General features: G+C 34.4%; 1 protein-coding gene and 1 pseudogene across 1 annotated transcript in view; both read left to right on the plus strand.

Annotated features, from left to right (window-relative positions):
- Positions 1-6,142: 6,142 nt before the first annotated feature.
- LOC107296399 lies at positions 6,143-6,469 on the plus strand (annotated as a pseudogene).
- Positions 6,470-13,157: 6,688 nt separating this feature from the next.
- LOC107296281 (F-box/WD repeat-containing protein 7-like) overlaps positions 13,158-13,711 on the plus strand; it is a 12,776-nt gene continuing 12,222 nt past the window's right edge. The window contains exon 1 of the mRNA XM_015825631.1: positions 13,158-13,694. Coding sequence (XP_015681117.1) covers positions 13,218-13,694 — 477 coding nt within the window. The 5' untranslated portion in view covers positions 13,158-13,217. The remainder of the gene's footprint in view (positions 13,695-13,711) is intronic.

The following is a 13,711-nucleotide window of genomic DNA, read 5'->3' on the forward strand; positions in this document are numbered from 1 at the left end:
GATCACCTTAGCGTCTTTCTGATAAGCAAAGACAATGAGGAAGCCATATTCATTTAACAATCATGTTAGTAACTTAACAACTGCAGTGATTCACTTAACAACTGTGGCAAGAAAGGTTGTAAAATTGGGCAAAAATAACTTAACAAATGTCTCGCTTAGCAGCAGAAATTTTGGGCTCAATTGTGGTCATAAGTTGAGGATTACAGTAGTAACTTGGAGATGCAAAGATTTTGTATAGTATATACTGCAGTAAATATCAGATTTTGAATTTCAATCAGTTGTATTATGATTAGCATCATGGCCTCTTAAAGTTTTTTTAAAATCCCCTATTTGGATAATATTTTGAGGTTTTAATTATGAGCCATGGTGGTGAGGTAGTATTGCAGGCTACTTCTGCTGAGTCCAGGTTGCCTGCAGTTTGGCAGTTTAATTCTCACTGGCTCAAGGTTGACTCAGCCTTCCATCCTTGCAAGGTCAATAAAATGAGGACCCAGATCATTGGGGACAATATGCTGACTCTGTAAACTGCTTAGAGAGGGCTGTAAAGCACTGTGAAGCGGTATATAAGTCTACGTGCTATTGCTATTAATCTATTTAATCTACTTTTTTTTAGTGATCAAATAACTGTTAGGTTCCACAGAATTTGTAAATTCTAAAAATAGAAAAAAGTAAAAAGTAAATGAGAGTAGTTATTAAATGGGAAAAAATATGATTTAATAGGTAAGTTTCTGCTTCTTCTGTTCTAAAGAAAAATCTTTTCCTATGCATTACCCTTGTAAAACTTCTGGCTTAAAAATATATTTGAGCCTGAATTAGAAAGGACCTAAAATCAAGTCCAATCCCTTGCACACTACAGGATTCACTGCTATATCCCCCCCCCCAAATAACTACCTAACCTATTTGTAATCCTCCAGTGAAGAGGAAGAAATCACTCTATCACAGTGTTTCTCAACCTTGACAATTTTAAGGCATGTGGACTTCAACTCCCAGAATTCCACAGCCAGCATTGCTGGCTGTGGAATTCTGGGAGTTGAAGTCCACATGCCTTAAAATTGTCAAGGTTGAGAAACACTGCTCTATCAAGTCACCTATTCCACTGACTGACAGGTTTTATTGTTAACAGGTTTTTCTAATATCTAATCTGTACCTACATTCTTGAAATTTCATCTTGTTAGTTCTAATCTTACCTTCTGGAGTAGGTGATAATAGGCTTGAACCATTTACAATGTGACAGCCCTTCAGATTTCTGAAGATAGCTCTCCCCCCCCCATTTTCTCTGCCAAAAACTTAACTAAGTTTGACTGCTTATCAGTCTTTTACAAACTCTGAAAGTGCATTTATTTATTGGTAGTATGTATTGTAATAGAATTGTGTTTTGGTATAAGACTATTGAATTTTATGATGTAGATTCCTGAGAATCCTTATTGTGATGTGTTTTCATATCAACTGATAGGAAAATGCTCCCCAAATTATAGAGGGTTTTATCCCTTTTCTAAACACATGCCTTGCCCAAATATCATGCTTATTTTGATTGCTGGAAATTATTTGCAGATACCTGACTTAGTAGCCAGGCCATAATGAATAAGACCATTAAATCAGAATACAAGAGAATTGAAATGCAGCTAGCTTGGCTTGGAGGGCTACCTAAGCAAGTACCTGGATGGCAAAATAGGAGACCCCAGAGATAGAGAAAACCTAGTGAGTTTCAGATTGTTTATTGAAACTTCAATAAGAGAACCTAGCAACCAGATCTTTATTTTTGTATTTGTTGATGTTTGTGCTTTGTAACCTGAATATTTCATGGAGTTATATCTGTACTAGAAGTTGATCTGAATGGTCTACACTCTACAGCAATCTTCTATCTTCAGACTGCTCAAAGTAAATGTATACCAGATGGTGGTTTCTAAATTTTTGGAACTAAACCTGCCATAAAGCCATACAACATCATCATTCAAAACATCTGGAGGGCATTGGATTAAACCACATACCAATTATTTGTTAAACCAGGTTCTAGGAGGCATGTTTGTCTAGTGCCTTTAAATTATATATAAAATAGGATAATATAATTACACAGATGGCATACATATTGCTATATTGTCTTAATGGCTTCAAGCTTTTCTTTTTGGGGGTGGTGATATATTTTTAAGGCATCACACTACTTTTCTTCCTTTTCAATCCTATCTTGAATACTGGAAGATGAATTGAAATGCTTTCTAAACAAAGTCATAATGACTACAATATTTTATTTGAACTGCATTTTAAAAAGAACTACTATTCTTTACAATATTCTCTGTGGGAGCTCCCACCCTCTGGAATGAACTACCCCCAGAGATCAGGGTGATCCCTGATCTCCCTTCCTTCCGCCGCGCCCTTAAGACATGGTTATTCCAGCTTGCAGGACTGGCCTAGGGGAAATTTTTAGAGGGGGTTTTAATTATATTTTAATTAGATCACAGTTAAATATTTCCTTTTTAATTAATTTTAANCTTCCTTCCGCCGCGCCCTTAAGACATGGTTATTCCAGCTTGCAGGACTGGCCTAGGGGAAATTTTTAGAGGGGGTTTTAATTATATTTTAATTAGATCACAGTTAAATATTTCCTTTTTAATTAATTTTAATCTTGTAATGTTATCTGTGTATTTTTATTCGATTGTTAGCCGCCCTGAGTCCGCAAGGAGAAGGGCGAGATATAAATTTAATAAAATAAATAAATAAATAAATAAATATCTTCATAAAATATAGTCCTGGTAACAGACTTTAGTTAGATATTGTAAAAGAATACATCAACAAAATGGCTAAATGTAGTGACTAAAAGCAAATTTTCTGACACCATGCAATTTTTTAATGCTAATTGAATAACATATGATGGCTCCCATGTTTAGTATGCTTTCTGTAAGAGGACACATTCACTTCATTGTCAATGCCAATTTTCATCAATTTCTGAAGTTCCAGAGTCTACCAAATGAATCACATATCTGTGTAACTTATATATTATTGTAACTATATTGGCAATAAAACACAGGTGAAATAAAGTATAATGAAAAACAAATGTGTTTGCATTTTTGAAAAAGGTAGAGATTGGAACTGATTTTTTTCTAAAAGAAAATAATACTTTGTGACAGAACATTCATTTTCTTATAACAACATAGAAAGGAGAGGTTCATGCCTAAGGCAGGACTAGAATTCAGTTTCCAGACCAGCACCTTAACCACTCTCATTTTACATTCAGTCTTTACCTTTACTAATAATCAGCTTCTTCCTTTTCACTGTTTCTCCTCTCACAACCACATTCTCTAGTTTCAAGCTCTGCTGAAATTGCCTTTTTAAAATAGTGCACTGTAATTATTGTACTCTACTGTTGTTGCTTTCCTATCATAATGTAGAGTGGAAAAATTGGCTGCCTCACAGTTATGAAGTAAGTTTGCTGCATTACCTTGTGTCCCAATATATGAAGTCCCAACACTGAATCTGCTAGGAAGAGTTTACTGATGTAGCACAATTCAAACTGAAAACTGTTCAAACTATTTTCTTTCTTTTATCTGTCCATGATTAACTGTATTCTGTATGGTTCTCCAGTATTAGAATTGGCAATTAATCTATTTCAATCCAGTTAGCATGATTGTTCATTGGGAAAAATCTATTTAAAACTTATATACCAAGCTGCTCAGTCAGAAAAATTCCCTGAGTGACATATATAACAATGAAAAGAAAAACAAACAAACTTGTCCTCAGAACTTCAGTCTAGAAATATGCACTACACAATGATTTTATGATGGGAAAAAGATAGGTTTTCACTAATGACCTGCTATAATGGCAATGATTTACTTACAATATAAAAATGAAGCTCTGCATGCAACCAAGAAACAGCATGATAAGCAAGTTTCTTTTTCAAAGCATCTGTGATATGTTGAGGAATCTTGGCCTGTTTGGAATCTCCTGAAAGCAACTTGAGGGGAAGAAGAATCTGTTCTAGTAAAAAATATTATTAGATTGAAAAAAGATTACATTGTGGAAGCTATTCAAAATTTACATTGTGGAAGCTATTCAAAATACTGCAAATTTTTTTAGTGAAATGAGCAAGCATTCTTCACTTACAAAACACATACACAAAAAAGATATAGATATGAAGAAAATAAACTACAAACTAGATTTATATCAACAAATAGTTTGTTCCTACTTCTATGTTACATGTATATTTGGTAGCTAAAATATATAGACCATTGCTAAAATATTTTCTTACATGTATTGAAAAAGTGAAATTTGAGATTATAGAATGATTATTTTAAGCCAAGAGGTGGATCACTGAAGACTTTCACTTCATATCAGCACAATTCTTTATTTCTTTTGCCATAAAAATGTTTTACATATATCTAACCATGAAGATGATTCTGTTCTTAAAACGTTTTTCCATGCTGCTTATGAATTCTGGGTTCCTCTTTTAAAGCCTGCATAAATGTGCATTTACATTATATATATTATAATAAAAACAAAACTGTTCTGGAAGTAAAACAGTTATATGGTGCAGGAAATCTTATTTATAAGAAATAATATTATTTTTAGTCATGTTGAATATATTCTTGGCCTCATTTCACTTCATTCATCTGGAAAGTTTAAATCTCATTACATTAATAGATTAAATTGGTGGCATTTATGACAGTGTTCTTTTCTTTGGAGTGCATATATCAATTTACCTTGAAACAGAAAGTAATCTAATTAGTTCTGTGAAGCATCTATATTGCTGCTTCAGCTGTTACTAAATATAAAGATGATGTAGAGTCAGAAGAATATTTTTTAGGTGTTCTTTACCATAGCTCTATGGCAGGGGTGTCAAACTCGCAAAATCATATGATGCGACGTATCACGACTTTTTCCCCCCATTGCCAGCAATGGGGTGGGCGCGGTTTCGCCATGATGCATCTGGCCCATGGGCCGGCAGTTTGACATCCCTGCTCTATGGTAATAATGTACTTTACATTTTGGTCCCAGTAATTGTTTGTATTTATCACTTTTCCACACTGCCCATCTTTTGTAAAAAAAAATTGCTGTATTCATTTATCCTATTCACTTACCTCTTCTTAGTTTTCTTACTAAAAGAATTTTTATTTCTATTTACATACTTTATTTTTGTTAACTGTGAACCTTTATTCTGTAATTTGGCCATTAATATTAAATATTATTTAATTCATAGACAAAAAAATTACAGAATGAAATACAGGAAGCTAGAATATAAATTAATCTACATGTCTTATTTTTTGCTGAATCTTTTATTTGGAATCTTAAAATATATTAAAGGGTATAAAGTGCATATATAAGTACTGTAATTATGTATACCAGGGTGGGCTGCAAATGGTACTAAATGTGAGCCAGTTGCCAAATACCCAAATGTGAGATGACTGCGGAGCGAGATTCATAACTTCAGGACTGAGTCGTAAGTAGCTTTTTGGGGAGGTCCATTGTAACTCTGAACGGTCGCTAAGCAACTGGTCATGAATCGAGGAAAACTTGTAGGCTTTTTACTCTGTGAAGTAAGCCTTTGAGGAACTAATTGAACTTTAAATAGTAAAATGAAAAAAAATCTTGGAAATCATATTAATAGCCCTTCTTCCATTTGAAAACAGCCAACTATTTGTAATAGATCCTAAAGGTAAAATATCTGAGATATCAGTTTATAATTCTTTTGTGGTTTCAGTTTTCTGATCTCTTTCATTTCTTTTCTATGATTTACAGTTTCATAAATCCCTGTGTTGATGCTAACTACTTTTCTTCTCTCATATAATTTGTTAGTCTGTTTGTGCTCATTCTAATTTCATTTTCAATAGTTTTTGTATCAGTATATAAATATGTGGCCAATATTGCAGAGTTCAACCATTTAAGTGGCTTACAATATGACACCCGAAAATGACAGCCGAAATACAATATGACAGCCATTTTGTGAGTGACCGTCGCTGTTGCTGTTGTAGCTGCTGCTGCTGCCGCCATTGCTGCCTCCCCGTTCCCCCCCCCCCAGCTGCGTCTTCTCTGCCCTTCAGGTTTTGCTAGTTTGCATTTTTTCCTTTATTTTTCCCCACTACTGAACCTGGGAGTACCCGGCAAAACTAGCTGCGGCCTTTTCCCCACGAGCGGTGCCCAGCCACAGAAGCGCATGTCCACTATCCAGAACCTCCAATCCTTTGACTCCTTTGCTGATGCAACTAAGGGTGACAACTTACTCCCGGCAAGGACTGAAGACTATATTCATATAAGGATCCAGCAATGAAATGGTAGAAAGACATTAACAACTGATGATTATGACAAAAAGAAACTTGTGAAAGCATTCAAAAAGAAATTTGCCTGTAATGGTACTGTGATGGGGCATCCTGAATACAGGGAGGTGATCCAGTTGCAGGGTGACCAGAGGAAAAACATTTGCCAGTTCCTCCTAGAGGTTGGCATAGTTAAGGAGGAACAACTGAAAGTTCATGGCTTCTGAATTGTGTGTATGAATTGTTCCCATTTCATCAGTAGCATTTTCCTATTTTTCTCATCCATGGTGATGATGGGACTTTATAGACAGTGCTCATAAAAAAGGAAATTACTTTTTAAGTACTTTCTACATAACTACATGTACACATGAAATATTAAGTGACATATCAAGAAGCAATATGACTTACCTTATAAATCACATTTAAATAATTTTGGCCAATAGCTCAAGATCATATTAAATGATACTAAAATAAAATTAGTATTCATTGTATAGACACTTAGTAACTAATACTTTCATAGGTGTAAATGTTAGTCCATAATGTTCTTGGCTCATTCTGGGAGGAAAATAGGGTCAATTTATAGACTAGACAATTTACAAGCCAAAGGGTTTGGATTTGCAGTTCTTATACTTACTTCTAACCTCTGTAATAGGTATGGAACTGTTCATTAAAAAATAGAGCCGTAGTGGTGCAGTGGTTAGAATGCAGTATTGCAGGGTAATTCTCTCTAGTTTGATTCTGACCAGCTCAAGGTTGACTCAGCCTTCCATCCTTCCGAGGACCCAGATTGTTAGGGGCAATATGCTGACTCTGTAAACCACTTAGGGAGGGCTGTAAAGCACTGTGAAGCGGTTTATAGGTCTAAGTACTATTGCTATCTTAGCAATGCCATGTACACAGATTTAAAAGTTGTGCAGCAGTGGAGGTAGTCTTCAACTTACAACCATTCATTTAGTGACTTTTCAGAATTGCAGCAGCCTTGAAAATAGTGATTTGCCATTAGTTCTCACACTTATAACCATTGCAGCATTCCTACGATCACAGGATCAAAGTTTGGGCGCTTGGCAACCAGCATGTATTTGCTATGGTTCCAGCATCCATAGGTCATACGATTGCCATTTGTGACCTTCCCAGCCAGCTTCTGATCAGCAGAATCAGTGGGGGAAGCCAAATTCCCTTAATGATCACATGATTCACTTAACAATTGCAGTGATTTGCTTAACAGTCATGGCAAAAAAGGTTATAAAATCAGGCACAAATCACTTAACTGTCTTGCTTAACAATAGAAAGTCTGGATCCAATTGTGGTCATAAGTTGGGACTACCTGTACAACCATTCATTTAGTGACCATTCAGAATTACAGTGGCACTGAAAAAAGTGCCTTTGCACTCAGACCTGTCACAGCATCTCCCTAGTCACATGATCAAAATTTGGTGGTTGGCAACTGGCATGTATTTACAACAATTGAGTGTCCTGAGGGTAACGTGATTACATTTGAGACCTTTCCCAAGCAACCTCTGACAAGAAAAGTCAATGAGGGATGGCAGATTTGCTTAACAACAGCATGATTCATTTAACAACTGCAGTGCTTAACAACTGTGGCAAAAAATCATAAAACTGGACATGAGTCACTTAGGAACCATCTTAGCAATGGAAATTCTGGTCTCAATTCTGGTGATAAGTTGAGGACTACCTGTATCTATAAATATTTAACCATTTAGACCAGGGGTAGTCAACCTTGGCTCTTTTATGACTCGTGGACTTCAACTCCCAGAATTCCTGAGCCAGCATGGCTGGCTCAGGAATTCTTGGAGTTGAAGTCCACGAGTCATAAAAGAGCCAAGGTTGACTACCCCTGATTTAGACTCCTGATATGCTTGTTATTCCTGTCTATACCATATGAAAGGTCCTGGGATGGCTAAATTAAGAGTGAAAAATTTCCATGGGAAAGGATGTGCTATTAGATGAAGGATGTGCAGGAAAGAAATTGTGTTCCTCCCTCTTCCATGATCTTTTAAGGGCCTTTGATTATTTTATTTGATGTGCCCTTTAAAAAGAGGGCATAGCTGTGTCAATGGCAAAAAAAGAACAGTTGAGCAAAACTGAGCTGAGGAGAAAACAAAAATGCACAGAAAAGAACTGAACGCTTTGCAACTGAGCAAAACGAAGCAGCAGAACTTTCAGATAGCAGTAGCTGACAAGTGCCAGTAACAGTCACAATAATGCAGTGATATTACAACCAACTCCCTCCCTCCCAATAGTGAATAGAGGCAGAATACAAGGGACCAGAAAATCTGCAATTCCAAGGGGTAGATTCTGGCAAGGTGAGGAATTTTATAGGAGATGATCCAGAGTGAAAACTGCAGCTTATAGTGTCAGGAAGGCTAAGTACCTGACAGCAGCTGCAGCCTTGAAGAAGGAGGTAAGAAGCCAGAGTTAATACAGATTCTCCCCTACTGAGATCAAATAAATGAGCCACGGGACAGAGTGGATGGGGAAATCACAGACTCAGAAAGGAATAGCCCAGACAGAATTGAAAGGAAAATAGATAAAGAAGATTCAAGAATGTGAATCTATTTAACTCCAGAATCATAAAATAAAGGATGAAGTTAGAATATAGAACAATAAAAGTAGGTGGATAGATTAGAACTGTAATTAGGGATAGAACTGTAAATAAAGTTCCATGCGGCCGGCCTGGCGTAGTTTTGATTGGGTTTTGTTAGGGGTTTTATATTTTAGAGCAGGCTTTTATGTAATATTTACTGTGATTTTTATTATTGCCTGTTCACCGCCCTGAGTCCCGTAAGGGAGATAGGGCGGTATATAAATTTAAATAATAAATAAATAAATTAAATAAAAATAGAACAATAGAGAATAAAAGTAAAAATAGTTCTCTGATATAACAACTTCAAAATAGAACTATTATGAGAAAACTTTATAATATTTTTTGGTAGTAAAGTCTTTGCTGAAGGGAATTGTCATAACTAATTCTGTAACTATTAACCAAATTGCATCTATATCATATATTAGTAGTGAAAATTATAGTTTTATACAATGAATAATTAATGTATGAAATTCATTACTTAAGAATTTGTGATATAATAGCATAATTATTTTTAAATAAAGGTTTATACTTCAAAAATGGAACAATAAACGTGAGTAATAAAACTAAGAGGTAAAAAAATATTATATAAGGTCAAAATAAAGTGAGCATCAGAATAAATAGAGTTGAGATGTACAAATAGTTACGCTTTTGAGAATGAATTGTTTTAATAGTCAGAAATCTAGGACAAAAAAACCCATAACTACAAATATTTTTCTTATTTGATATGGGACCTGAAGAAGAACCTTTGTCAAAGATTATAGGTTTGATAAATCTGGAAGGGGTTACTAATCGGATAACTTGACCTCAAGTCTTTTTGTTAGGAGAAACGTTCTTTAAACCAGGGGTGTCAAACTGCCGGCCCACGGGCCGGATGCATCATAGCGAAACTGTGCCCACTCTATTGCCGACAATGGCAAAAAAGTCATGATACGTTGCGACTTTGACACTCCTGCTTTAAACAATCCTTCAGACTTTAGAGTGCTTTGCCTCTTCCCCATTCAGAGTAAAAATGAAGCAAATGCTTGAGAAAGTATGAATTATTCCAACCATTCTTATGGAATATAAAAATATAGCTAATGACAGTAAGACTATGATCTGTTGGATGAGAAGGACAAACTGCTGCTTTTCCATAAAGATGCACATGAATTGTGGGCTGACAGTAGATGAAACTGGGAATTCTGTATTCATTAATCTCTACTCTCTTTAACTGAAGGACATCCACTGTTGCACTTTAAGATTTGGGAGGTAGTTTTTATAATTTCCATGTGCAGTAAGCTTCTAGAAACAGTTTTGATCTTTGAAGATCTACATAGCTTGGCACCTGACTAGGTACAGAACTGTCTACTTCTATTTAGATCCTATTCATTCTGTGTATGCCTCTCAGGAAGCAATGCTTAAGAATCCTCCCCATGCAATCTAGGAAACAGTTATAAACTTCTGTTTTCTTTACCTTGCCATCAAATTCAAGACTCTGTAAAACAATTCATAATGTAATTACTGTAACCACTTTTTTCAGAGCTTAAGGTGGTATGCAAGCATCTCTTCTCCCATTCATGTCAACCATAATTTCATGTATTAACTGGGTTGAGACTGAATGATTACCCCAAATCACAGAATGTTTCATAGCCAAGCATAAGTTTAACCTGGGTTTTCCTGGTTTCTTAATTGCAAAACTAATTTTAAGTAGCTCTGATTAGGAGACTGGAAGAAAGATCGAGAAGTGTCCTTAAATTTGAAGCCTTTTTTCCTAGAAATATAGAAAATATATGTTCCAAATTTAGCCAAGACATCAAATTGAATATAAAGAAAATTAGCAATCTGGACTTTTGAGATAATTATAATTCTATGTCCTAGTAACTTCGTATTTGGACTTTCTTTGTATTCTAATTTTAGGTAGCCCAACAATTATTTTTTGTTAATAATCTTCACTCCAGCACAACATCCTATGATTTAAGCTGCTGAAACTTTATTTCATGATATTCATGAATAAATAGATATTAATGAAATTAAGACAATCTGAAAACTGGCACTCTAAGACAAACAACATTTATGGAAACAAATTTATAGAAAGATTTCGTTATAGATACTTCTGAGATCTGTATACTCCTTATTTAGTTGCCATTAGAATAAAAGGTGTATTTTAAAATGACACATTAAAGAGCTGCTGTGGGGGTTTCTTACCTGATGATTTCAGTTACATACTATGCTTTAAAATAATTTGTCAGTTATTTTAATAAGCAGAAAGAGCTACCCCCTAGTGGAGTAATGTGCAAGTGCATCTGATGTGATATGTTTCTCATTTTTAATCTGGCTTGAAACCAGATTCCATATCATACCATCCATAAGAGAAATTCAGTGAATAAAAGTGTATTACAGTGGATCAATTGATGCTGTATCTCCTGTTAACAAATTAAATTACTTGGCTTTTCAGTATTATATCGTTGATGTATTATCATATTGTGCTGTGGAGTTTGTTTTGTTTTTGTCAGAATTTAAAGAACCAAATAGTACTTTTGTGTAATCAAAGATTCTTTGGCTTTGATTTCTTGATTAAGACTCCCTAAATGCACCATGGGATTTCTAAAACAGTTTAGTTTAACTGGAGGAATTGAATTCCAATATTTGTTCGAGTCTTTGTCATATTTTCATCCAGTTTTATGCTAATATTATATACTTAGCCAATTAAAATGTCAATAGCTAGTTCTTTATTACCACTTAATGTAAATTAGTATTCCATAATCTTGTTTTTTTTAGGTCTACAAATCTTAATCCTACAGTCAGTAAAGCAAAAAGGCATTAAAGATTAAAAATATGGTCTCATATTTCTGAAGACTATTGGAAATTACTCCTTTGGCCTGAAGATTTAGTTTAAATTTAGAATGAATATTAATTTACAACTTAAAATATTTTAATAGCACATATATGCCTTTTCATTTGCTTTGTATAAAAGGATAAAATTTTAAAAAGTTCATTGGGAACTATCAATGTTTGTCATTTATATTTTTATATACAGAATAGTGTTTGTTTATACTGTATGCTAAACATAAACAAAATAGTATACAATCAAACTGATGACAAGTGGCTTTAAAACTATTTAATGTGCATTTTGATTTTCAAACCACCTCAGTTCTTAAATATTTTTGAAAAATTAGGATTGGAGTCAATTACTAAGATTAGATTAGATTAGAATATTAATATTAATTAAGAATCACTGTTTGTTTCACAGTGTTTGTAAAACCCAACTTACAAATATTCTATGCAGTTTACAGTAACACAGTAGAACACAGTAAATACCCTGCTAATCTGAATACCAATTAAAATAAAATGGTTAAAATAGATTATTAGTTCTTGATTTATGACAATTTAGTGACAGTTCAAAGTTATAACTACATCACTTGATGAGTAAAACTCTGGTCCCAATTGTGGTTGTAAGCTGGGGACTACCTATACCAGGGGTCTGCAACCTTGACAACTTTAAGACTTGTGGACTTCAGCATAGCTGGCTGAGGAATTCTGGGGACTGAAGTCCACAAGTCTTAAAGTTGTCAAGGTTACAGACCCCTGACCTATACAGTAGAATCCAGATGCTCGATGCTAATGTTTGAAGGAAGAGCCAATTCTGCTTTTTCACGTTGACTAGAGTGGAGTCTATTCAGATCTTACAAGTGAGTTTATTCCACAATATTGATCCGTAATGGAGAAGCAATGCTTCTGGGTCTTAGCAGACATAACATCTTCTGTAAGAATTTACAGAATGGTTTTTGAATTATTAACACTTTTTGTAATCTTTTAGCTAAATGTTTGTATACGTTTGAAAATCTTTAATAATTTTTATGTTGTCAGTTACACATATGTGTATATTGTTTCATGCATTTCCATTCCCCTAAAGTATTTCCATAATTAGAGAAAACACATCCCATAATCAGTTGTGAAATAGATTTTTCAAAACAAAATGTATATCGTTATTTAAAATATTTTCATTATACTTGACACTACCATCAGTGTCAAATTTAAATACAATAGTCTATAAGATTCTTACTGTATTACTGTGGGCATATAGTGTTTTGTTCTTAATATTTCCTCTTATACCACTTAGATTTAATTTAATATATAAAACAGACTATTAAAATGCATAGAAACAAGATTTTATTTGCAATAAGTTCATTGCAATATAAAATTAAGTTGATATGTTACGTAAGAAGTATTCTGTGTTAAGAGATATTCTTAATATCTAAATCTATATAATTAAGAGTATAATAAAGTTTATAATTGTGACCATTCTCTTCTTTTTCTCTTCTCAGAATGTAAAAACGTTTGCATCTTCAGATAGTTTAGGGAAGGTCCAAGAAGTAGCAAACTGGCTTTTGGAAATGAATCAGGAACTCATATCTGTTGGCAGCAAGAGACGACGAACTGGTGGTTCTATTCGAGGTAATACATCAAGCCAAGTGGATGAAGAGCAGATGAATCGAGTTGTGGAGGAGGAACAACAGTTACGACAACAAGATGAAGTTGTTGCAAGAAATGGGGAAATTGGTGAAGGCCAACCTGGACTGTGTCATAGAAATGAATCTCAATTGGAAGAAAACAACAACAGATTTATTGAAGTAGATGAAGAATATTCTGGCAACCAAGAAGAGGAGGAAGAAGATGAACATACTGGCATACCAGAGGAAGAGGAGGACATGGAGGAGGAAGAAGAAATGGATCAAGATAGTGATGATTTTGATCAATCTGATGAAAGCAGCAGAGATGAGCAAACTAATTGTAATAATATCATAAATTCAAATGGTAATATGGACTTAGCAATACATCAGCAGTCATCGCCATTCTATATTAAATCTAAGGTGAGTAACTTTAAATA

Source organism: Protobothrops mucrosquamatus, unplaced genomic scaffold (genome assembly GCF_001527695.2).
Source record: "Protobothrops mucrosquamatus isolate PMUCROS unplaced genomic scaffold, P.Mucros_1.0 scaffold_201, whole genome shotgun sequence".
Taxonomy (NCBI): domain Eukaryota; kingdom Metazoa; phylum Chordata; class Lepidosauria; order Squamata; family Viperidae; genus Protobothrops; species Protobothrops mucrosquamatus.